The sequence below is a fragment of the Nicotiana sylvestris genome, chromosome 4, assembly GCF_000393655.2.
Source record: "Nicotiana sylvestris chromosome 4, ASM39365v2, whole genome shotgun sequence".
NCBI classification, from domain to species: domain Eukaryota; kingdom Viridiplantae; phylum Streptophyta; class Magnoliopsida; order Solanales; family Solanaceae; genus Nicotiana; species Nicotiana sylvestris.
Genome location: NC_091060.1, coordinates 153,521,311 through 153,548,631, shown reverse-complemented (window position 1 = coordinate 153,548,631; position 27,321 = coordinate 153,521,311). Strand labels below are relative to the sequence as shown.

The 27,321-nt window shown below is 35.4% G+C and overlaps 1 protein-coding gene across 1 annotated transcript; it reads left to right on the top strand.

Moving 5' to 3' along the window:
• The first annotated feature begins 8,569 nt into the window (after positions 1–8,569).
• Positions 8,570–15,288, top strand: LOC104242204 (pumilio homolog 15-like). The gene is made up of 5 exons (XM_009797232.2): positions 8,570–9,540; positions 9,620–9,782; positions 12,958–13,121; positions 13,216–13,474; positions 14,892–15,288. The coding sequence occupies exons 1-5, from the start codon at positions 8,669–8,671 to the stop codon at positions 15,036–15,038; spliced, it is 1,605 nt and encodes a 534-aa protein (XP_009795534.1). The 5' UTR covers positions 8,570–8,668; the 3' UTR covers positions 15,039–15,288.
• The last annotated feature ends 12,033 nt before the right edge of the window (positions 15,289–27,321 follow it).

Genomic DNA, 27,321 nt, shown 5'->3' with positions numbered 1-27,321 from the left:
ACTCATGTTTCGCGTCAAAAACCCAATCGCGACCTGATGAAATTAGACCAAACTTTCCAGATCACTCCTATAATTCATTATTTAAATTCTGAAAATCTCGAAATACAATTTCGATCTCTAGAACTAAAAATAGACCTTTGGATCATTACATGCTTATGCTCAAACGGTAAAAATCTTCCAAAAACTCTTCCAAAACTTATCCGAGCCTCATGGGACCCCGACCAAATATGCCAACATAATTCATAATATTATTCAAACCTTTTCCAATCATCAAAACACCTCAAACAACATCAAATTACCCAAACTTATCGAATTCAAGCCTAATTTTCTAAAAACTTCCGAAATACACTTTCGATCAAAAACCCGACCAAACTACGTCCGAATGACATGAAATTTTACACACATATCCCAAATAACCTAACGAAGCTACAACAACTCTCGGAATTCCATTCCGACTCTCGGATCAAAATCTCACCTATCAACCGGAATTTGCCAAAATACTAACTTCGTCAATTCAAGCCTAATTCTACACCGAACCTCCAATATTACTTTCGATCACACTCCTAAGTCACAAATCATCCCCTGAAGTTAACCGAATCATCAGGATTCAAATCTGATCCCTCTAACATATAAGTCAACGTCCGGTTGACTTTTCCAAAACAAACCTTACTTAAAGAGGCTAAGTGTCTCATTTCCTACTAAAACCAATCCAAATCAACTCGCTCACACCCAACACTGATAATGAAGCATAAAGAAATAGGAAATGGGGAAAATGGGGCGGTAACTCACGAGACGACGGGTCGGGTCGTCACAGGTAGGGATTATGGGTATGTCACACCTCCTTTTTACCACACCCCCGGAAGAGGATGTATAAGGGAGTTTTTCCAATTAAAGGACAATCAAAATGGAATTTATTTATTTATTAAATTCAGAGTCGCCACTTGGAATAATTTATGGTGTCCCAAGTCACCGATTCAAATCCCGAATCGAGGAAAAGATTGACTCTGTATTACAGTCCGCTAACCAGAAATCTGAGTAAGGAATTCTGTTAACCCGGGAGAAGGTGTTTGGCATTCCCGAGTTCCGTGGTTCTAGCACGGTCTCTCAACTATTATTATTGGCCTATTATCTTATTTTAAATACATGTTTTAGCCTATGATTCAATTTTAACTTATTAGCCGCTTTTAGTTAATTTTAGGAAGATTCAACGTCATCTAAAATACGCCTTAAACCACGCCACATGAAATGAACCCGTGGTCCGCGACACATTTTATTTAACATTGTTGAGAATTGGATTTGGGTCACATGAAATGCACACCCGAGTTTAGGAAAGTAACTTTTATATAGCGCGCCTAAAGCAACTACGCTCTTTCAACTTTGCGAGGGCCATGGAAAATTCAACTAAATGGCACACCTCGATTTCTAAAAAATTTAAAATATTAATTAAGCGAGGGCCATGCATTTTGAGATTTTATTTGGCACGGCGCACCTCAATTCCAATTTTAAATGGAATTCAAACTAAGCTTTTGAGGGCCATAACTATTTTCCGTTATTTAATATGACTCACCTCAACTATTAAAGGAATCTAATTATTTAAACATTAATGGGATTGGAATTCTACTAATGTTCCAACTAATTAAAAGAGGACCGCTTTTAAAGAGGAAGGGGGGCCGACTATTTGAAGGAAATGGTTTGGGCCCAACAACGACGCTGAAATGGAAATGAAGAGGCAGGCCAAGACCTGATGAGGTCCTGTAGCTCCATTTCATATGGTTTCGTGGCTTGAGGCCCAAATAATAGTCCAAATCTTTGAGAAAACTCAGGCTAAATAGGGCGAGACTCGAGGTCGAATCCCCAAGCACGCAAATAACACATAAAATCAGGATTATTGGCACAAGCCCAACAAGACTTCCAATAACAAACAAATCATTTGTCAATCACGCGTGAATCAATTTCCAACTAATTTCAAAGGACAATTCCAAGATTTCAAATTGATTTAAAACCTTCTATTCAAGACATATAATTGACAAACGAAATCCTATATGATCATCCCAACAAACAAATATGAATCTGAATATCCATCTCAAACTAACATGCTTAAACTCATACTATAAGTAAATCAATGCATAGCTTGACCCTTAGGGTCATCACCCCAACCATTGTTATCCAAGTGATTGTAAACTAAGTGATGACTTTAAAAATCATCAGCGATTTAATGAAGTAGAGTACTACATGATTTTCCAAACAACAGATACAACACTAGATGAACTTTATCATGACAATTTCTGATTCAGACCTTAGGAGCGTCAATTTGGACATGTTCAGACAAGTTCCCTCAACAATACTGATTTCTCAACCTAAAGTAGATATGAGACATTCTTATTCTTCTAAAATTACACTAACTCCCTACAATCCATACATATGAACAAAAACTTAAACCATTCACAAACCAAATCGAATAAAATAAAAGTGTTCTCCCCATTTACAAATGGGACTTAAAGGCAACAATTGAAATCACTAAATGAGTTACATGACAAAAGGTGATACGTATTATGGATTAACATGAAATTGCAGCGAGAATGTAACATGTAAAAGAAGAGGCAATGTAACACGAGCTTTGGCCTTGTAGCATAGCTTCAGATCCTTTTATTTCACATATCTATAAGGTGTAGAAGAGTACCTGATTACAGCAGTAAAACAAGAGGAAATAAACTCAAAATGGACCAGAAGAGAACAGCCAAATTTCAGCAATGGACCTTGATTATCCCGAGTAAGGCACAAGGGAAACCTCTTGAGGTGATATAATTTTAGTGTCATTTGGAGGCTCCTAAGGTGATACAGTTATTATATCACTTGGAGGACTATTTCTTTCTAAGAGGTGTGGCTCTATTCACCTTGACTAGAAAGATAATATACTTAGCTCATATGTTTGATCCATGTTGATGGAAATTCTATCACATGTGATCATAGATAGAACTCATAGATGCCTCCTATTTTCATTGCTAGTGTTCTCCATTGAGACTGAATGGTTTGTTATATGGGTCATTCTATCCTTGGATATGTGAGTAGTGTGACCACTATAGAGTCTAAAATCTTTTTTAAAATATTTTTCTCAAAACTCATAAGTTTTAAAATTGTTTTATTGTCTTCAATTAATGTTGGCGTACAAGTGAGAGAATGTTGGAATTTGAACTAACGTTAATTGTTAATAGTCTGAAAGGATAGTGATGTGGCCCAAGTGGTGGATAAATAAAAGGCCTAATATTAAATATCATATGTGTAGATAAATGATGCATAATAACAATATTGACCTGTGATGGGTAGACACTCTTTATAAATAGAGGTCAACCCCCCTTTCCCTAGCTATTAGAAAATCCTAGGGTATTCTGCCTCTTGAATACGTGGTAACGATAGACATCTCATCAGTCAAGTTCTCTGGGCTGTGAGAGCACGTAGCTAGTGGATTGTGGAAGTTGGTCTCAGGCTTAATCGCCAGTTAATATCGCTGCTGAATCAATGGAGTTGAATGGTACACTTTCTTAAACTCTCTTCTTCTTCTTAGAATCTTTTTTTTTACTGATTATTTATGGATAGAATGAAAAAAAAAGAAGAGAAAATTCATGGTTATCTGACGGGAAGAAAGAGTAGAATGAGATGGGTTTATTTTGCTTACCTCCATTATTGAAGTGGCCAAATCTGGAAGAAGAGGGAATCCACCAGCAGGTTATAGGGACTTATGTGGGTTGGGTTACTAGAAAATGGGTGGGTTTTAATTTTATTTATAAGAAATACTCGTGGCAAGCTTAAAAATGCCACATAGATATTTTGAAGTGCCAAAATTTACATCCATGTTCTGTTAGTTTTAAGGGCATATGTGAGCCAAAAATAAAATGTCAAGGGTATTTTTAGACGAAAAGGTTAACGGGGGCATTTGTGAGCCATTTTCAATACGTTAGGGGTATTTTAGACCCTTTTCTGTATTTAGTATGATTACTATTTAACTTTAATATGATTGAGCTTAGCTTTACTGTAGTGCACTAGGATTTTGAATCTTAGATCAGAACATTATTTTTAAATTTACTTGAAAGAGGGAATTAATTAAGAAAAATTTCATAAATAGGATTAAAATGGGCTTGATAATCCACACGCCACCATAATGTTATTTCCTCTGTTCTTTATTTCTTAACGTAATCTATACTGACTAAAATGTTTCTTTCTGGGGTCAATCAGGATTCAGCATCAACATCCTCCATTGGATGTATTCTTTTTCTTTATTTTTGTGAATATATGCAAGCCTACGTTTGAATTTTTAAGATTTATATGTAAAAGTTTAATACATAATAAAAGAATATTTACACAATGAAGTTGCCAGCATGGTAATTTAGCTTGCATTGTCTAGCTAATTCCTGCAATATGATATTCCTCGTGCTTATATCATGTACTAATAACGATTTTACTATAACTTATTAGCCTTTATCTGATGGAGAATTAAAAAAAAAAAACATCTTACGCTTAAAGAGTAAGGGTCAATTAATTTTTTGGCTCTTTAAAAACTTGTTTAGTTATCGCCCTACCTTTTTCTTTTTACACATAAAAGATTTACTTTTATACGTAAGAGATCTGTCTTTTACACATAACAATAACAACAACCCAATAAAATCCCACAAGTGGGGTCTGGGGAGGGCAGTGTGTACGCAGACCTTACCCCTACCCCGAAGGGGTAGAGAGGCTGTTTCCGAAAGACCCTCGGCTCAAGATAATAAAAAGACAAAAGGAGAGAATATTAGATTCACCATGGAGATCAAGGAACATAAAATGCAGAAAAGTGCAAAGCAAAAACGATGGCTAGTAAATGGATCCTGCGTCGAAAAATAGAAAATAGTAAGACACGACATTGCCCCTAGCTATCTTAGACAAAACCCTACCGTACTAGGCTCACAAAGGTACAAAATAACGCAAGACTCAACTACCTCCTAGCCTACAACCGTAATACTCGACCTCTACAATTTCCTATCAAGTGTCATGTCCTCGGAAATCTGAAGCCTCGTCATATCCTGCCTGATCACCTCTCCCCAATACTTCTTTGGCCGCCCTCTACCTCTTCTCGTGCCTTCCACAACCAGCCGCTCACACCTCCTTACTGGAGCATCTGGGCTTCTTCTCTGTACATGCTCGAACCATTTGAGCCTCGCTTCCCGCATCTTGTCATCAATGGGAGCCATATACATCTTCTCTTGAATATCATCATTCCTAATCTTTTCCATCTTATGTCTTTTACACATAAGAGATCTAAAAAGATTATTACAATAGCACATTGTAATTGCAGAACACGTGTCAAATCTGTGGCGGTGGGACCAGAGAAACCTGTTTGCATTCCTTTTGAATGCCAACTCAGACGTGGTTGAGATGTGTTAAACTATTACTACACCTAAAGTCAATTACAGTAGAATATTCTCCGTTTCTTTCCACCTTGAATACTAATTCAAATGATTAGTAGATACTTTATTCGTACCATATCTAATTATAACAGAAGTATTTAAGAAAACTTAATTTGAAATCTTGTTCATCACTGATTAGAGAACTCGTGTCATCTAAATACTCGAAAAATTTAATCCACCTTATAATAAAAAAAAGGGCCTAAATTTTTTTCTTTAGGTTTAACAAGGTAATAGGTATCCTCACTTGTTATAATCTTTAGTTAAATTATCTTCTTCTTGTTTGAATTTTTGAAACTATACAAAGCATAGGCGTGTTCATGGTTCGGTTTGGATCGGTTTTTTCCTAAAAAGAAACCAAACCAAGTAAGTCGATTTTTTAAATATTAGAACCAAACCAAATAAATCGATTTTTTCTCGATTCAGTTTATGTCGGTTTTTCGGTTTTTTCGGTTATTTGTCCTTTTTTTCTTAAATATAAGACATACACTACCAAACACACATTTCGGCGACCACATTTTCAACGTAACACTATCAAATCAATTGCCCTTTGAGAAATCTATTATTTACCAAGATATATTGATGATAATTGAATCAAATAGTGATGAATAATTTAAGGACTCAATTAAAAATATATTATTTTTAACATGAAATAAATTCTTACACTTAACAAAAGAAAACTACCCAATTAAACTAGAATATAAAGGTAAAGAACTGTACTAAAAGTGCAAACGATTAATATTTACTGTAAAAATTTTAAAACTTTATATAAAAGTATACATATATATATATATATATATATATATATATATGTAGGTGTGATAATAAATTTAAAATAGCTACTCCTATATTCGGTTTGGTTCGATTTTTCTTTAATTAAAACCAAAACCAAACCAAATTTGATCGGTTTTTAAATTTCAAAACCAAAACCAAACCAAACCAAACCAAAAAAATATCGGTTTTTTTGGTCGGTTTGGTTCGGGTTTTCTGATTTTTATGAACACCCTTAGCAAAGCAGAAACTATATGAATTACAGAAATACATGTACAATTTTTTAACCTGTTTTTTTCAATAGGTGTTTGATCTAATTATCATGTTTTTATCGTAATTTAATATCATAACTAGTATAATTATTTTTCTTTTGGTAAAAAAAGAATTTTATTACCAATTGAAATATGTATAGCACCCAAAAAAAATAAAAAATAAAAACACAAAGGAAAAACTTCTACTTGTATCTCTCAACCTTTTCCAGGTTTTATTGATAAAACTAATTTAAAGCAAGTTCATGTTTGGAAATGTAGAACATTTTAGTTTGATGTTCTAGATGCAGAAATTCAAGGACTGAGTGAATAATAAACGATATTAAATTACATTTTCATTATGATGTAACTAGAAAGAAATGGGTTGAAGAAAAATACGTTGAGGGACAACAAATAAAATAAACAGAAGACCATACATAACACATAGACGATCAAGAGTAGACAAACTACACTGATATTTGGTAACAATTCAATTAATGACTTAATTCAAACCACTATTTACCATTCTTAGAGTGGGGGGTGGGGTGTAAATGCAGGATACGTATGGATTTGCAATTGCAACTATGATATGTATGTCTCTTTTTTACTTTCCGTTAATTTAAATGAGTCAAATGTCACCCTTAAAATTTTAAAGACTGCAAGTTGTTGCATACATAAAAACTATAATACATTATTCTCTCTCCAAGTTGTTCAATATATCCACACAATTTGATACGTTATCAAGCAGCGATATAATTGCACGTGCTAGGCTTACTAAAAAGATATAGATTTGCATGTAAAAGGTATGGTTGCAGATTGAAATAATAAACTACAAGTGTTTCAACTTTCATGTTTAACAATTTAAGCTTTTAAAATGCCACGAAATCTACGAAACAACTATAATCACAAGTTCTTCCATTAATTTTGAAAGAATTTATTTTCCTAGTAGATTTAAAATGTGTGCCTTAGAGTTTAAATCTTTGTACGTTTAGTTATGAATTTATTATAATGCATTAGCTTTCTTCAATATATACCTAGTGAATTATGCGTACCTTCTGAGATTTTAAATTTGAAGAATTTTCTTATCTTTTATATGTAACATTAACAAAACAATAATTGATTTTTGGATAGGTTTTATCTATAACAGCCAAAAAATATCTAAACGTCAAATGTTGTTATAGATGTATAACATCTATAACAGTCATTCGCTATAAAAGCCAAAAATATCGGAACAAACGAAACGGTTACAGAGAGGTTTGACTGTAGTTTACTTTTTCTAATTAGAATATAATACTTTTTCTAGTGTATATACATAGATTATACATGGTTATACACATAGTATTATACATAAATCATACATATACTATTTTTTTTTAATTTAAGCGATTGGGTGAACGACAATTTTAGTTAATTTTTTAAACTTATTTTAAATGGGTTCAATTGTAAAGATTTTTAAGCCCTAAACTCATTATAATTTCAAATTTATAATTTCAAAAGTTAATATTTTATTGAAAAATGAGTAATTTTTCACATATAATGTGTCAAAAATATTTGATTTAGTTAGAATCCATCGCAGCTAAACTAAATCCGCTAGTGATTGAGAATATGATTATCCTCCATGCTCCTCCAATAAAAAATCACTTCCTATTTAATAAATATCACCTATTCAAATTATTCTAGTTTTTGTTCCCTTATTTGAATCTAACTCAATATTAATTATGTGGTAACCTATTGAAATTAAAACAAATATAAAGGTTAATAATGATGGTAAATATCTCATTACAAATAGTACATATGGATGAAGAAAATAAATAAAGGAAAAAAGAAAAGAGGAAATGAAACACAACCAGACGCCGCGCCTGTTATACAAACGCGCTTCTGTTTTTTGCCATATATTGCATGCAGACTATACTACTTATACAGTCTTTCTCTTCCTCTCTAACTCTTCACTCTCTTCCCCTATTTATCTCTTTTTATCTCCATATTTATACACATTAATTTTCCTATATTACCCAAAATTACTTCCCCCGCTACACACACCCACCCCTCTCTTCCTTTTTTTCGTTTCATATATTAAATAAAATTTCGTATACCTTATAAAAAAAAATCCTTTACTTATAGGACCAAAGAAGCTAAAACCCTTTTTCTAAGTCCACTCACATTACTGCTCAAACGCCAAAACCAAATCTTTTCTTTTGGTTTCTTGTAACGGCGATGGACCAATGGGGAAGAAGAAGCCTTTATTTTCCGGCGTCTCAACCGCAGTCGGAAGAGACGCCGGAAAATAACGCCGACCACCCACCTCGTCTGAACGGCTACCCTGAGTTAACCCCCACAAACGTTCTTCCGCTTGCATCGGCCTTCGCCGGTATAAGTCTTACCGGCGATCAGACAAGAACGCCGTCGTTTGGTATCCCTCCGCCGGCAGGGAGTTCAATTGCTGATTTCTTGGACCCTACAGTTGATTACTTGATGGGCTTTAGTTCCAATGCTGAGTTGCAACAGGGTTTAATCCGGGCCCACCAGAATAATGGGGCCCACCAGAATCTTAATGTGGGCCCGGATATTCGGGCAGACATTCTCCGACGAATGCATCCATGGTACCCACAACTGTACAGTGATGAGTGCTGGAGATGGAACTATGACGTGGCAAACTACAATGGCTTGCATAGCAAGGAACCCATTCCACAGTTTCCAATTCTGCCATGTTTAAACCAGAATTCTAGTATTATCTCAAACGGTGTTTCTTATAACTATAACTGCACGGTTGTACCAAGTAATTTGAAGAATAATCAATCTGTTTTATTGGGTGATAATGATTTGAGAGGAAAAGTGGTTGCTTTAGCAAAAGATCAACAAGGGAGCAAAATACTACAGGCTAAGCTTGAGAAAGGAAATAAGGAAGAAATTGAAGTTGTACTTAGCGAGGTGATTGATTGTGTTACTGATCTGTTAAAGAATCAGTCTGGGAGTTACGTTATTCAGAAGCTTTTTGTTGTTTGTAATGAGGAACAGAGGACTACTATTATTCAGGCTATAACCAGAACTAACCTCCAATTTGTTAATATATGTTTCAGCCAACATGGGTACGTGTGATAATTTATGTTTAAATTAATTATCTTTTTTATTAGTATATCTAAGTTTTGTTACAATGGTGTTTAACAGGGCTCGAGCAATGCAGAAATTGTTGGAGAACCTTAGTACTCCGCAGCAAACGTCGTTGATAATATCAGCTTTAACTCCAGTTGCTGTTGCATTGGCCAATGATCAAAGTGGTCATCATGTGTTACAATATTGTGTCAAGACATTCTCTATTGAGTACACCAGGGTATAATACTATTACTAGTTCATGTTTTATCTGTGTTATATATTGGCAGGATTCATAATTCTGCTGCTTTCTACAAATGTATCATATATGTGCTGATTAATTGGATAAATATACTATTGGTATTGTCATTTTCTTCTTCTTTGTGCCCCACGTTTATTAAATTATTATTTAAATTGAGGCTGCATTCTATGTTGTATTTAATAAAGAAACAGTTAAAATATCATTTTTGTTCTCATTCTTTGGTACACAAGAGAATATACAGTAGCTTCTGGTGTCAGTTATTGTATGTGGAGTGGTATAAAATAATTGCTTTTTTCAACTAGTTACACTAACCTTGGTACTTCTTCTTAAAATCCAGAAGTTCATTGGTCTTTCTGTCATGTTTACCAATGAATGGACAAAGATTAAGGTTATAGTTATTCGCTTGGAATTAGCGAGACCAAGCATATGTGACTGGTATTCTGAGTTAGGATCAAAAAAGGGCAGCTTGGTGCTCAAAGCTCTATTGTGTAAAAATATATACTGTAGATCCTTCTCTTATCGAGATAATTTTACTTGGCCATATAGAAGAGTGTTTCAGTATCAATTTAGGGGTTATTCAATTTATGCCTACATGGAAATTTTAGCCTACGTAGACAGTGGTGGATTCGGGGTATGAAATCAGGGGTTCGTTTCTTTATATAAAAAATTTCCTTGAATATTAATAAGGAGAAAGTTGCAAACTTTAGTTCCAATAGCTATTGTGGTGGAAGATGCAACTAGGGTCATTGCTCAAGAATAATGAAGCCCTTTAATGCATTTTGATGAATGGTTCTTCTATTTATACTTGTTTACCTCTACTCGTTTGCTTGCCCCTAGAATCTTTCAGGAAGATATTAGTCTAACCTTAGAGGATCCCGTAAATATGCTTATCGAACTTCTTTTATATATATATTTCACAGTACTCTCTTATGCATACATGGGATGCAGTACCCTTAGTCGGTGCTGTTTGAAATTTATTTACTTTATTGTAAGGATACAGAATTTCAAGGATGGGGAAAACTGAATTTATAAAAGAAAGTCTGTTGGAATTCTTTTGGTGGATGCTTGAGAAGAATTTAGATATCTAAATGCAAATAAAGAATATGTACAGACGGAGCCATCACAACTCATAAGTGTGAGCATAGTTGGAGGATAACATAAGAGTTGCTCATAACCACGAGTTTACACGAGGGATATGCCCTGGTGCCTACTTGCTTACTTTTATGGATAAAAGTGAGATTCTGTGGTGCTTGCTATTATAGGTGATAATCGTTAATTAATGTAACTAGAGGAGTTAACCAAAACTGAAGATCACAAACACGTTTCTGGAGAGTAAGGGTTGTACGGTAAGCCAAAGTAAGATAAATGCACAAGAAGGTTTCCCCCGGTAAGATGAATTTGAAGGTAAAGTGAGAATAGACAAGATTATAGTGCCTAAATGAAGAAAATTTAGATACTTAGGCTCGGTCTTCTAGGAGAATGACATGATAGGTGAAGATTTAACACATAATATTAAAGTAGAAGGGCTGAAATAAAGGAGTACCACAGCAGTAGTATGCAATAAGAAAGTACCTGAGATTAACAATGTTATATGAGAGTGAATATTTAGCCCTTAAAGTTTAAAATATCCACAAGATGGATGTCATTGAAATACATATAGTAAGCTGAATTTATGATCACATAAGGTACTTGGCTGTTGTAATTTTGATGTACAAATTACATAACTATCTTAGTGTTGAGTTGATTCTCCATTGTTAAATTTACTTACTGATCTAGGAAATATGGATGCACAATGTTCATACCCATCAGAGCGTGCAAACAACACACGTAGAGGATAAAATCAATGAAGGTCATTTGATATGGTTTAGTTATCTTTTATGTAGACTTTCATATGCACTAAAGTTCCTTAGATGCAGCACTTGATAGTTGTAGGTGATAAAAAAGGGCGAGACAGATCAAATGTCACATATAAGTCAGTCAAAAGTTTACAATCTCCAGAAATCAATACGGATTTAGCTAAGAGCTGAATACATTGAAAGTAAAGAATACATAAAAGTGAGACCAAGAGTAGTTTAAGACTTAGTTGTACCGTTACACTTTAAGTTCATTGTTTATTAGGAATCTTCTTTTGATTAGAAAATTTGTATTTCGATGTCGAGATAAGTATGAAAGCTTTAGTTTTAGAGAACCTCTATTTTGCCTTGAAAGATAAATTACAATTTGGTAATGGAATGATACTCACCTGAATAGAGCTTAATGGATACAGAGAAGTCATGTAGCTGGCCCCTTCCAATTTGAGATTAGATGTCAGTTGATTGATTTTGTATTAACGGACCAGCTAACTTTTTTACTCTGTGTAGATGGTTAGATTCCAATTAAATTTCACATGAGACTTGTGGAAAAACTTTAAAGAAAGAAAATCGAAGTATACACACACACATTCATACATATATTTGTTTCAAAGAAGCAGTAGGCGCAATAGAATGTATATTACTGCTGTTTCCAGTAATTGAAATTACACCAGGTTCTGTTATTCTTTTTCTACTAGCAGTCTCAGAATATTTCTGTCAGGAACCATTTCTGTAGAAATCTTTTCCGCTGTACTAACTCTAGAATGGCATGTCAAAAAACCCCTCCCTTAAAGCAAATGCCATCAAAAGAATTAACCTGTCTAAATTAAGTTTGATACACCATAGACGTGTGATCTGCGATCACTCCTTTTCTTCATCCTCATGTTCCTTTTCTTTTTAAAGTTGTTCATCTGCAGATTGGGCACTTGCTCAGCCCAATTTCCATAGCTAAACTAGTATTCCGTTATCACTTGAGCTTGAAGCTGTCATTTAAGGCACTGAGCTACTTTCCAAGTCTCTCCACAAGTTCGCGTTGTGCACAAATTCCTCAAGACTAGCGGTTTTTCTTTTCTTGCTTGCCTATATTGTTTGAATGTAATATATATATATATAGATGCTTTATTCATATTAGTGCAGAATAAATAGACCACTTGCTAACAAACTGCCTCATGCCCCTCTTCTTTGTATAAACTGCTAGGTGCTTTCCCGTGTTTCCTGCCTCTTCCGTTAGCTAGATGAGTGCTCCTGTTTAACTTAGGTTTCTGGCTTAACCGACTTTCTCACAATTGAACTGCATGTTGCAGCATCTTCTCAGTGAAATTGCAAATAACTGCTTTACAATTGCAACCCAAAAAAGTGGGTGCTGTGTGCTGCAGTCATGTGTAGAATTCTCTCATGGAGAACTCAGAGATCGCCTTATAACTGAGATCTTAACAAATGCAGTGCACCTATCAGAAGATCAATACGGGTATTACCCATTTTCTCTTTTGCTGGTTCTTATGTAATGTGTAGTGTCAAGTTGCTATATAGGTCTCATTGCTTTTATGTTCCATTTCATTTAGCAACTATGTGGTGCAACATCTTGTGGGACTGAAGTTACCAAGAGTTACAGAAACTTTATTGGAAAGGCTTCAAGGAAGCTTTGTGACTCTCTCATGCAATAAGTATGCGAGTAATGTTGTTGAGAAAATTATCCTCGAGTCAGGAGAAGTGCACTCCACTAAAATTATCGCCGAGTTGCTCAGAAGCCCAAGTGCTTCAATGCTCCTAGTGGACCCTTATGGTAACTTTGTCATCCAGACAGCATTGCAAGTTTCAAAGGTAAGTTTACTTCACTAAATTCTTTGAACCATGACCCTGCTTATCATATATGAAACAAAATGAGCCACCAACCTTCTAGCCGTTAGTGGTACTCTTTTCCTCAGCAATGCTTACATGTTGTAATTTGTAAACATTTTCACATATTAGGCTTGATTATTATGAGCTATTTAGACTTGTAAGATTGTAGAAGATATTCTGAAGGACAACTGCAACTGGAGCTTTAGTTAATTCAATTTGCATTAATGACACGTTTAGTATTTAGATTGAAGATGCATGTCGAAAAGTTGTGCCAAGATATGATGTTTAAATTCCTCCCCCTAGTATATTTCTGAGTAGCCCATGACTTATATTTTTTTTTAAAATGGATGGCATGATCAAGAGTTGTCCTTCTATCAGGTTTTTTTTTTTCTTACTGTTATGATTTTCGTGTTTAGTTTTAGCTAACATATATGTAGAATATGTTCTACTGCCTAGAATTTCTCCCTGCAGTATAAGGGAAGTAGGAGAACCTTTACAAATGTATGCTACTAATTAAAAAGAGTGGTTACTAAAGTAAAGAGCTCCGGAAACCGACCTATGATAGTAGGTAATGGATGTGGCGACCCTTCCTATGTGCTTCGGTGATCAGCTTTGGCACCATAATTGGATCTCATGAAAGCATATACTCTTAGGTTGTTCTTTCTTTTTCTTCCCCAGAACCTTTTTTATAATAAGTGAACATGGTAATCAAATCATGTGATGTTAATATAGGATCTTTATTTTAGACCTTATGTGACTTGCATATTCTGTAGAGATGAAGTTTCAATTTATCTTCTTGTCAACCTTTCTCAGTGCCCTACTCTTGTGACGTGCAGAAGCTACAAAAACAATCGATTGGTGCAAACTTCTTTCTATGCATATATTTTTATCAACCCGTACGTATAAATAATGCATTATTGGAGCTAAAGATATGGTTACAGAGGAAAGCCTTGCTTAATGTTTGTCTAGGATCCAGCCTTAGTTTAAAATAAGGTCGGAGACAGGCTTCTGATGAGTAGTACATGTGGCCGAGACAGGCAAGAATAGCGATATTGATCTACTTTCCACTGCAAAACATCAACCCTATTTTGACTCGTTATAATATGCCCCCATATTTGACTCCTTTCTGTCCATGATAATTTCACATCTACAAATTCAAACTACTAAATGACAGTAAGCTCCTGTAGCGTTTCAAACTACTGAAAAACAATATGCACTTGGTATTATTTCCTCTTGAAATATTTTGATATTGAAGTCCAGTATCATAACCTACCTTAGATTTCCTTTCTGCTTAAACCTCAGTATCACTCAAACAATGTTGATATCGATTCTAAGTTGTTTTGTTCAAAATCCATATAACAAGTTAATAAGTCATGCATTTGTTTTTTTGACTGAGCAGGGCCACATCTTCAATGCTCTCTGTAAACTAATCTACATGAATTCTGCATCAATGCAAAGTAACATTTATGGGAAGAAGATCCTTGATCGGTTGTGTAGCAAGAAGGAACCTCTACATTGTACAAGATTGTACAAGCGACAGGTATAGTTAACTCGGGAGTAGTTGACAATGTGCCTGACATTTTTCTGATGGAATTTTCGGGTTTAGAAGCATCTAGTATCGTGGTTCTATCGTATGTTGTTTGTTTTCTATGTACGTTAGAGATCTGAACTTGTAGGATCATAAAGCTGAGTATGCATGCGAGCCTCTTCTTAACGTACTGTATATTTTTGGTTCTATCCATGTTGGTTGTTATATAATATATATATAGGGCTTGTAAGCATTCTTGAATAAGTACCTTACAATATTCATTCTTTGCTGAATGTAATTGCAGTTAGAAATATTTCTTTGACAGCTCTCATCTTTTACATGGCCAACTATTTGGGTAAACTACCTTGATACATTCTATTTCTGCTAGTTGAGATCTCAACTCAGCACCCTCATCTTAATTTTTTCATAAGTTTTAGGTGCTTTTACTATTTTTAAAACCCTTTTAGAGACCAAGACGAGGGGTCATCTTCTGCAGCCCTTGGGCTCAAGAATCTGTCCCCCACACTATCATTCTGATTTCTTTTAACTTCCATGTGATTTTACTTGGTTTGATAGAGTTGCAATGTGATCTCAGAGCTTCAAACTACTTAACTATGTCTGTGATGAATGATATTTGACTAGTGCCTCGTGCTATTGCTGCTCTATTCAACCTCCTACACTACAACTTCAGGTGACTACTTGTTAGATCAGCGTGATTATATTATTTGAAGAAATATATACTTATATTAACCTCGCATCTGCTGTCACAAATAAAAAAAAAGGTGGTGATTGCAGCAGTGTCATGAATCTTTTTAGACTAAGATAGTGATCGCATCTGTTTAGGGTAGTTTTTAGATGAAATATTTTCGTCCACTCACAAAATGTCAACTTTCTTTTTCAAATAAAATTCAATTCAATTCAACTTATTTTCAACACGCCTATTTTTTTCTTTTTTCAAGTTCTAACCTGGCATGCATCTCACCTCGATTGCGTGTAAGTAAAGGAGAATCCACTCCTGAAGTCACATCTTTCTGTATTAGGATTGAAGTAAAATAGAGGCCCCATATTTGAACAAATCAGTCCTTGGTTTTAACGAGTCTTAGAACCATCTGCTATGTTTTATGGTGGTTCAGATTCAGAGTAGTCTGCTCATTTTCTAACAGGCACATGGCACATTGATTACACAATACGGTAGCATGTGACGTACTAGTTCGTCTAGTACTGCGACAGTCGCAACTGGATGAAAACTTATCACATTGAATATTTATACAAAAAAGAGATTTTTCAATAGAAATATTTTTTATTGCTTTTGGCTTGTTCATTTTTTTACTTTGCCAAATACCTAAGAAAAAAAACTAAAAAGATAAAATCTGATTTGATCAGATTAAAAGCCAATCCAAACACTCTCTGAATCAATACATGCATGCCTACGATGACATATTGTAGGCAGTGAACACTTCCTTTCTTTTTTGACCTTTAACATCTATTTTTAAAGTGAATCCGACTAATTCGGATTCTATGTTACACTAAAAGGACAAAATCATTCTCTTCCAAGGTCAGTGATCCGAAGAGATGAAAAAAATAGTTGCTCTAAGCTAGCAAACTGCAATTTTTTTATAAAATTCAAAACCCAGTACATTTAAAATGACCAACTTATTGATGGAACAGAGCAGCAAAATACATAAGAGAGTTCAAAAGAGCCCCCATTTATTGGTAATAACACATCCATTCTAATCTTCGCACAATATATGACTAACATACCTAGAAAACTGATATTTAAAGAGGAATGGACCACTTGCAGAGTGCAAAACATGTGATTTCTGCATCTCTGTATTTATATATTTTAGACTTGGTAAAAAGAGCAGTGAAATTCAAGGGCATTTAGGCTTGCCCTTATTGCTTTTCTTGTCCCTGTAACAAGGACACTCGTGTTTGTTACCATACGTTCCAGAAGGCACACACTTGCATTCTTCGCAACAAATTCCACAATACTTCAAACATCTGTCCATAACTCCTGCCTTTGCACACCTCAACTTGCACTTTGAATCACAATAACCTTACCAAAAAATAAAAAACACACAACCCAACTCATCATTAGACCAACAAACAACGACAATAACAAACCTAGTATAGTCCTATAACGGTATAAGTAGGATCTGGAGAAGGTAGCGTGTACGCAGAGGTGGAGGTAGTGTAGATTTTGCGGGTTCGGCCGAACCCAATAACTTTGGTCCAAATTATGTATTTGTCTTAAAATTTTATTAAATTTGTATAAATTATTAATTTAGAACTCAATAACATAAACGAAGTAGAATCCCGAACCCACAAGCTTTAAATCTTAGCTCTGTCTGTGTGTGTAAGTAGACCTTACCCCTACCTTGAAAATAGAGCGGTTGTTTCCGATCAAACTCATCATTAGACCAGTAAAACATAACCAAAAAGAAAGAAAGAAAAAAGAGAGGCTGAAACTTTAAGAAATAGTTTACTTACTTGAACCAGCCATAGTGGTTTGAATAAAAGAAGGGGTAAGAACAAGAGTGAGCAAAAGCAGAGTTGTAAGAAGTAGCTTCATCTTACAAGAGTAATGTAATGTTTAATATGCTAAGAGAGGAGTAGAGAATTGATGAAGTGAAGCATTGGAGGATAGTTCTAAAGGGGGATATATAGCCAGGAGAGAAGTTGGTAGTCCACTAAATATGTGTTTTCTACCTAATTTAAGGAAACAGTGGGGAGTTCACATGAATAAAACTCATAATTTATGTCAATCAAATAAATATACGTTAAAAAATGTATTATTAGACAATCCAAGCAAATACTGCGAGTTCAAACAAAAATGATTTATTCAGATTTAAAATAAATATTGATGAATTAACCCAAATAGCCGTTCATCTAAACGCTTAAACTAAAAATAGTCGGTGGAGATATAATATATAGATAATTCATATATTATATATGTATAATCGTGTATAATTAATATAATATAATATATATATATATATATATATATATATATATATATATAATTAAAAAAAAGTAAACAATAAATATGACATATTATTTGCGTAAAAATCCCAATATTCGTATGTTATGTGTTTATCGGAATGTTATAAACAAGAGGTGAGTCAACTCGGAGGGTGTACTCTAATTAACTTACCAATAAAAATGTAAAAATTGCACGATGCGTCCTATTTGGTCGCTCTCATTTAACTTATACCTATTTTTTTTTAAAAACTTTAACTTGTACCCACTTTTTAAACAACTTCAGGCCTCTTTCTCCTCCCCCTCCTTCTCCTCATTCGTTTTCTGATTTCAGGTGTAGAGAGGGTTGTGCCTTAGGTTTCGCTTCATACTCTCTTCATCATGGTTATTATGACGAATTTGTGTCCGACGTATCCCGCCGGTTATTCCCCAACATTTCTATCCCTGAAATCCTTAGCTACAACCCTAGTTTCAGAATCCCACTTACTCAGGCTGAAGCCAACATTAAAATTAAGATTAAAATTACCCTTCCTTTGTGACTGCCTTAATAATGGCGTACTTTTATGAAGTTTCTTCCATGCTGAATTCAACTACGAATTAACAATAATCTACATAAGCACTAATTTGTGTCAAAAATACATACTATGCTCTTCTCGGGAGGTGTAGATAGAAAAGTGTGTTGAAAATGTCAAAAGTCTCACATCGGTGGGGTGACATATTTGGTTAGGATTTTTTTCTTATAAAAGGAGGCCTAATATTTAGGATTTAAACACACCTCTCATTTGCCTTGTTATCTTCTTAAGGCATTTGTATCTTCTCTCTTTAGTATTATTTCACTTGTATTTTTGGAGTGGAATAAAATATTGGTTGTGTCCGAGGAGTAGGCAAAATTAGCCGAACCTCGTAAATTCTGGTGTTCCCTTTATTGTTGTTTTATTGTCTTATTTATTATTTGGTGGCTGTCATAATTTTTGGTATAGTAGTTGTGACTTATTCACACTATATACATTTGGCTTCCGCAACAATTGGTATCAGAGCCAAGGTACTGTCTAAGTATGCTCTGTGGTTGCAGCATAGTCTGATCTTCCACATCAGAAAAGATTTATCTTGGTAACTGAGTCAAGGTTCTGTCTGAGTATGCTCTGTGGTTGCAGCTTAGTCTGATCTTCCACACCAGAAAGGAAATAATCTTGATTTGTGTCGTCAGCTATTAAATAATATTTGTGTCAAAGATGGGAGACAATAAACAAGAAGAATCTACATCAAGTGTCAACAATACGTCATCATTGGCATCTTCGCTTATGACAAGAATTGTGTCAAATGCGAAATTTGCGGTAGAAATTTTTGACGGGTCCGGACATTTTGGGATGTGGCAAGGCGAGGTTCTAGATGTCCTTTTTCAACAAGGGCTAGATCTGGCCATTGAAGAAAAGAAACCAGATGTTATTGGAGAAGAAGATTGGAGAATTATCAACCGTGTTGCTTGCGGTACCATTCGATCCTACCTTGCTAGAGAGCAGAAATATCCATACACAAAGGAAACTTCTGCAAGTAAATTATGGAAAGCACTGGAGGATAAATTTTTGAAGAAAAATAGTTAAAATAAATTGTACATGAAGAAGAGACTGTTTCGTTTCACCTATGTTCCTGGTACCACGATGAATGAACATATCACTAGTTTCAATAAATTGGTCACAGATTTGCAAAATATGGATGCAACTTTTGATGATGGTGATTTGGCCTTGATGTTGTTGTGGTCACTTCCTGATAGTACGAGCACCTTGAAACTACTCTACTCCATGGGAATGACGAAATTTCTCTCAGAGAAGTTTGTTCGGCTTTGTACAGTTATGAACAAAGAAAGGGAGAAAAACAGAAGGGCGAAGAAGGAGAAGTACTGGTTGTGAGGGGTCGTCCTCAAAATCAAACGAGGATAAAGAAAGGAAGATCCAAGTCAAGATTTAGACCCAACAAAGATGAATGTGCCTTTTGTCGAGAAAAGGGGCACTGGAAGAAAGATTGTCCGAAGTTGAAGAATAAGGCCAAACATAACAATGGAAAGGCCATTATGGATTCAAATGTAGCTGATTGTGATGATTCAGACTTCTCATTAGTTATATCAGAGTCATCAACATCATCAAACATATGGTTGATGGACTCGGCTTGTAGCTATCATATGTGTTCCAACAGGGACTGGTTCGTGGATTTTCAAGAATGAGAATATGGAGTCATCCACACAGCGGATAACAGCACTCTTACCTCATATGGCATTAGTTCAATACGATTAAGGAACCATGATGGAATGATCAGAACATTAACAGATGTTCGATATGTATCGAGTTTGAAGAAAAATCTCATCTCTGTGGGAGCCCTAGAATCAAAAGAGTTCAAAATCATTGCACAAAATGGAATGATGAGAGTATGCTCCGATGCACTAGCGGTAATGAAGGCTAATCGGAAGAACAATAACATGTACTATTATCATGGTAGTACAGTTATTGGGACAACGACAGTAACATCCAGTGGCGAAAAAGAGGCAGAAGCAACCAGGCTATGGCACATGCGCTTGGGACATGCTGGAGGAAAATCCTTGAAAACTCTATCAGGTCAAGGATTATTAAAGGGAATAAAGGTTTGCAACTTGGAGTTTTGTGAGCATTGTGTCAAAGAGAAACAGACAAGGGTTAAATTTGGTACAACGATCCATAATACTAAAGGCATTTTGGATTATGTACATTCTGATGTTTGGGGTCCTTCCAAAACACCTTCATTGGGTGGGAAACACTATTTTGTAACCTTTGTTAATGATTTTTCCCGAAGAGTGTGAGTGTATACAATGAAGAGCAAAGATGAAGTGTTGGGAATTTTTCTCAAATGGAAAATGATGGTGGAGAATCAAACAGGCAGGAGGATCAAGTGTATTCGCACAGACAATGGAGGTGAATACAAAAATGATCATTTTAATAACGTCTGTGAAAATGATGGCATCATCCGACACTTCACTATCAGACATACACCACAACAAAATGGAGTGGCATAACGTATGAACTGGACCTTGCTGGAGAAGGTACGATGTATGTTGTCCAATGCTGGCTTGGGCAAAGAATTTTAGGATAAGGCAGTTGCATATGCATGCCACCTCATTAATCGTCTACCATCTGCTGCTATTGATGGCAAGACACCATTTGAAAAATGGTATGGAAATCCTGCTGTAGATTATGACTCTTTGCATGTATTTGGCTCAACTGCATATTATCATGTGACAGAGTCAAAATTGGATCCAAGGGCAAAGAAGGCTATTTTTATGGGGATTACTTCTAGAGTCAAAGGATATTGCTTATGATGTCCTATGACAAAGAAAGTAATATTCAACAGGGATGTTACCTTTGATGAATCTGCTATGGTAAATAAGGTAACAAATGAAGATACCAAATAAGATAATGGTGCTTCTAAGCAGGTGGAGTTTGAGGGAAAATTTATTTTTCCTACACAAGAAGCAGAGGAGGAAACAAATGAAGATTATCTTTTGGAAGAAGATCCAGAAGAGAGGGAAATTCCAACTCAGGAACCTCAACAACAACTTGAATCAATAGCAACCAGCAGGCCAAAAAGGACAATAACAAAACATGTTCGTCTTACAGAGATGATTGTTTGTGCCGCCTCAATTGTAGCTGATGATATTTCTACCACTTATAAAGATGCAGTCCAAAGTTCAGAAGAAGATAAGTGGAGGATTGCCATGAATGATGAAATACAGTCCCTTCATCAAAATCATACATGGAGATTGGCCAATCTCCCGAAGGGAAAGAAAGCAATTGGGTGCAAATGGGTATTTGCAAAGAAAGAAGGATTTCCTAACCAAGAAAATGTTCGCTACAAAGCAAGATTGGTGGCCAAAAGATATGCTCAAAAGGAGGGAATTGATTACAATGAAGTATTTTCTCCAATTGTAAAACATTCCTCAATTAGAATTATGTTGGCTTTGGTAGCACAGTTGGATTTGAATTAGTTCAGATGGATGTAAAAACTGCATTTTTACATGGGAACTTGGAGGAGGAAATCTACATGACTCAGTCAGAAAGATTCAAAGTTGCTGGAAAAGAAAATATAGTATGCAAACTTGAAAAATCGTTGTACGGATTGAAACAATCTTCTAGACAGTGGTACAAGCGATTTGACAAGTTTATGTTGCGGTAAGGGTACAAGAAAAGCAAATACGATCATTGCGTGTATTTGCGCAAGCTTGAAGATGGTTCCTTTGTATATCTTCTCCTATATGTTGATTATATGTTGATAGCTTCCAAGAATTCAGAAGAAATTGATAAGTTGAAGATTCAACTGAAGAAGGAGTTCGGGATGAAGGATCTGGGCGAGGCAAAGAAAATTCTTGGTATGGAGATAATAAGAGATAGACATTCAAAGAAACTCTGTTTATCTCAAAAGGAATATTTGAAGAGAGTGCTACAATGTTTTGGCTAATATGAGAAGACTAAGCCAGTTAGTACTCCACTTGCTCCCCATTTTAAGCTAAATACTACTATGTCTCCACAATATGAAGCTGAACAGGACTATATGTCAAGGGGTACCATACGCAAATGTTATTGGTAGCTTGATGTATGCAATGGTCTGTACGAGACCTAACATTTCACAAGCCGTTGGAGTTATTAGCAGATATATGCATAATCCAGGAAAGGAGCATTGACAAGCTGTGAAGTGGATTCTATGGTATATTCATAATACTATAGATGTTGGGTTAGTTTTTGAGCAGGAAGGCAATCAATCTGTAGTTGGATATTATGACTCAGATTTTGCGGGTGATCTAGACAAACGAAGATCAACTACTAGTTATGTGTTTACTTTTGTAAAGGCACCAGTTAGTTGGAAGTTTACTTTGCAGTCAACAGTTGCTTTGTCTACAACAGAGGTAGAGTACATGGCTATTACAGAGGCTGTGAAAGAGGCAATTTGGCTTCAAGGGTTGCTAAAAGAGCTTGGTGTTGAACAAAAAAGTATCACATTTTTTTGTGATAGTCAAAGTGCTATTCATTTAGCGAAGAACCAAGTTTATCATACAAGGACGAAGCACATTGATGTTCGGTATCATTTCGTACAAGAAATCATAGAAGAATGTGGAGTTACGGTGAAGAAAATTCATACTACAGAGAATCCTGTTGATATGCTAATAAAAGTGGTGACTGCAGTCAAGTTTTAACATAGTTTGGATTTGATCAACATTGTTGAACACTGAAGATTGAAGATGAAGACACAACCAAAATTTGTTATTGAGAGAAAATTGAAGATGTGGAATTTTGCCAAGGTGGAGATTTGTTGAAAATGTCAAAAGTCTCATATCGGTGGGTGACATATTTGGTTGGGATTTTTTCCCTATAAAAGGAGGCCTAATGTTTAGGATTTAAACGCACCTCTCATTTGCCTTCTTATCTTCTTAAGGCATTTGTATCTTCTCTCTTTAGTATTATTTCACTTGTATTTTTGGAGTGGAATAAAATATTGGTTGTGTCCGAGGAAGTAGGCAAAATTGGCTGAACCTCGTAAATTTTGGTGTTCCTTTTATTGTTGTATTATTGTCTTATTTATTATTTAGTGGCTGCCATAATTTTTGGTATAGTAGTTGTGACTCATTCACAATATATACATTTCTTCCGCAACAAAGTGCATACATATCTTCTGCAGATTAGATTTTTTCTTCCTCATTTTCATGTGCAGACTTAGAACTTCAGCAAATATAAACAAAATCTTCAGCTCCTAAAATGCTGAAGTTCAGCAAAGACAAAACAAACTTCAGCCCTAGAATGCTGAAGTTCAGCAATTACAAAACAATCTTCAGCTCCTAGAATGTTGAAGTTGAGCAATTACAAAACAAACTTCAGCTCCTAGAATGCTTCAGCAATTACAAAATAAATTCCAGCTCCCAGAATGCTGAAGTTCAGCAATTACAAAACAAAAACTTCAGCCAAAACATGCTGTAGTTTTATTGAATAGAAGTTTGTCATTGCACTATGAACTGAAGTTTGCGTGATTGCCTTTGCAAGTCAGGCCAAACTTCAGGCAAAAATATCTGAAGTTTTGCTTTAATAAGGCTACACTTAAGGCAAAACATTCTGAAACTTCAGACATAAATTATTGCTGCTTCAGGCCCGTATGTCTGAAGTTACATGAAAAGTGGGCACGCTTGCAATTTTTTTTTTTTTTTTGCAATGCAGGTATAAATTAAAAGGTGCCCAAAAATTGAGTATAGATGCAAATGCCTCACTAAAAATTTGGGTAAAAGAAACTTTTGGACCAGGACTTGGATTGAAGATCACATAGACAATGATCAATAAAGGGCTTTTAACGTATAAATAATTAGATGAAAAGACATATTCTCCATATTATATGTTAATAGAAGAAAAAATTGAATATTTTCTTGGAAACAACTGCACTGTATACAAATTCCATCAACGAAGCCATCGTTTCTTTAATGAAAAAAATAAAAATAAATAAGAGATGAGTTAATCAAATAAGGGACTTAAAATTGAGTGGACTAAAAAGTATCAATAAGGGAACGTTTCATCTGAAGAATATTTCATAAGACAGAAAATTTCGATAATAAATAAAAGTGGAAGAAAACAAGAAAAAAAAACTGTTGTAGCACATAGGAAAGTTAGCTTCCAACGTTATGTTGTCAATATTATCGACCTTAAAGATTGATGAAGTAATAAATGAATGTAACATATGGGAGATTTGAATTTGTGTCGTTATAAATGTTATTTTATTTAATACGGTTATATTCACTACTATTTTTTTTGTAGTTTCTCTGTTCAAATTGTAACTCGTCACAACATTTCTACTTGATCTTTCCTTCACATTTTCTGAACCAAATTAATTAGTTACTTACTGAGGTCCACAATAAGTGACCAATTTATTTTGGATACACCATTAAGAAAATACTAAATTCTAGACAAAAATAGTTAGTGTGACTAAACTACTCTTCATTAGATGTTGTATCATAGTTATAGTAGCATTTACTTCTCTTCTCAAATGTGAGGAGTAAATGACTTTTTAGGGATACGTACATAAGGATAATTTTGAAAAAATAAATTGAATTTTTTTCTTGATTATATAAATGAACTCTTATTTTGGACCAAAATAAAAAAGCAAATTGATCGCTTATTGTGGATCAGATGGAATACTACTTACATGGGATAAGGATCACATTGTTGTTATCTCATTCAGCTTTTACCCTTTTAAACAAAGAACGCGGACTGGGCCGTTGGATTTAGATTCCACATTAAAGTCGGTTGAGTTAATTAAATAGCACGCGGTTACGCCAAAATTTAGGCTTTTGTCTTCTTCAATTACTATGTTCAATTGCAAGCTGGCTTATTAAGGTTTTGTTGGATTTTTGTTTCGTACTAAAATGCTATCCAAGTAACCAATATCAGTATGGAGTTATTTTGGTTAGGTAACCTGACACATATAGTAGCTAATGTCACCACAAAAATTGATCAAGATTTATCCAACTTACACAAGAAATCTCCACTTTATGTGTAAAGTGAGGAGTGTTCAAAAAGAGCTCTAGTTTGAAATGATTTAACTATTCGATTCTATTTTGGCCAAACTTCTAAAATCAATTCATTCTGAGAATTATTTTTCTCAAAAGTACTTTTGGTGAGAAGCTTTGGTAAAACTTGCCGCCGACGACCATCACTCTCCTACAGGTATGCCCTCTCATCTTTCCTCTCTCCTCTTTCATCTCTCTCCTCTCTCTTCTCTCTCCCCTCCACCTTTTCTTTCCTCTTTCCCCTCCGACTCTTAAGCCCTAAATAAGGGCAATCAAGAACCCACTGCCGCTGACCACCGCCGGCTTCTCCTTGCCTTTCCCCTATTCCCCACTGTTTTTCTCTTTCTTTCCCCCTGTTTCTCTCCCCCCAAGGCATTACTGTCGGCATCATAATCCAGCAGCCCCTCTTGGCCTTACCATTACTGTCATTGTCGGCGCATAAATCCGGCGATGTACCCAACAAGGAGACGTTACAGCAGGCTTCAGTAGCGGGCCCCACTGAAACAAAGTTCAGTGTCGGCAGAGGTAGCGGCTAGACATCTTCCTATACTTTCTAGGTTCTATCTTTCTTTGTATTTACATATTTTGATTTATTCTGTATCTTTTTGTCATCATATATTTTGATTTTATTCTGTACCTTTCTTTTTCTTTATATGATTTTATTTATTCTCTATCTTTGTGTCCTCATATATTTTGATTTTATTCTGTGGTTTTCTCTCCTTATATAATTGGATTTATTTTGTAATGTTTCTTTGTCTTTGTCGTTTACAATGCATTCACTTGCATCAATTACTTGTTTTTCTAGTAATTGCGTTCTACTAGTGCCTCAAGTTTAAGACTATATTCTTTTGATTACCTTGTTGCGTGTTATAGTAGCACTAGCTTAGTATCTCTTAGATTATTGTGGCTGGGGCGATTGATGGAAGAGTGAGGTCATGTCCTTGGGAGGGGCACGGGGCAAGGGGTAAGGGTGGTAAGGGAACCTCTAGGCTATGGATTGGGTACTGGAATATAGGGACAGTGAATGGAAAATCTTTCGAGTTAGGGAAGATTCTCCATAAAAGGAGGATTAATATAGAGTGTGTCCAGGATATTAGATGGTTGGGTACTAGGGCACGGGAAGTTAACGGGTTTAAATAGTGGTATTCAGGAGGTGTTAGGGGCAAGGACGGAGCAGGTATTTTGGTTGATAGGGATCTCATGGAGCTAGCGGTAGAGGTTAGGAGAGTGAACGATAGGTTGATGACTATTAAGCTAGTGGTGGTGGGTTCACTTTAAACGTGATTAGTGTATAGACACCTCAAGCGGGCTTTGACGAGGAGGTCAAGAGGCACTTCTGGGAGAATTTGAACGAGGTGGTTCGTGGTGTCCCGCTTACCGAGAAGCTTTTCATAGGAGGTGATTTTAACGGCCATATTGGAGAGTCTGCTAGGGGTTGTGACTATGTGCATAGCGGGTTCGGCTTTAGAGGTAGGAAGGAGGCAGGAATTTCGTTGTTAGAGTTCTCTAAAGTTTTTGATTTAGTGATAGCTAACACGTGTTTTCAGAAGAGGGAAGACCACTTGGTCACTTTCTGGAGTACGGTGGCCAAGACTCATATTGATTACCTTTTCTGCAGGAAGTATGATAGAGGCATGTGCACTGATTGCAAGGTTATCCCGAGTGAGTGTCTATCGACACAACATAGACTCTTAATAATGGTCTTGGAGATTAAGAGAAAGAGGAAAAAGAGAACGGCATATGGTCAACCCAAGATCA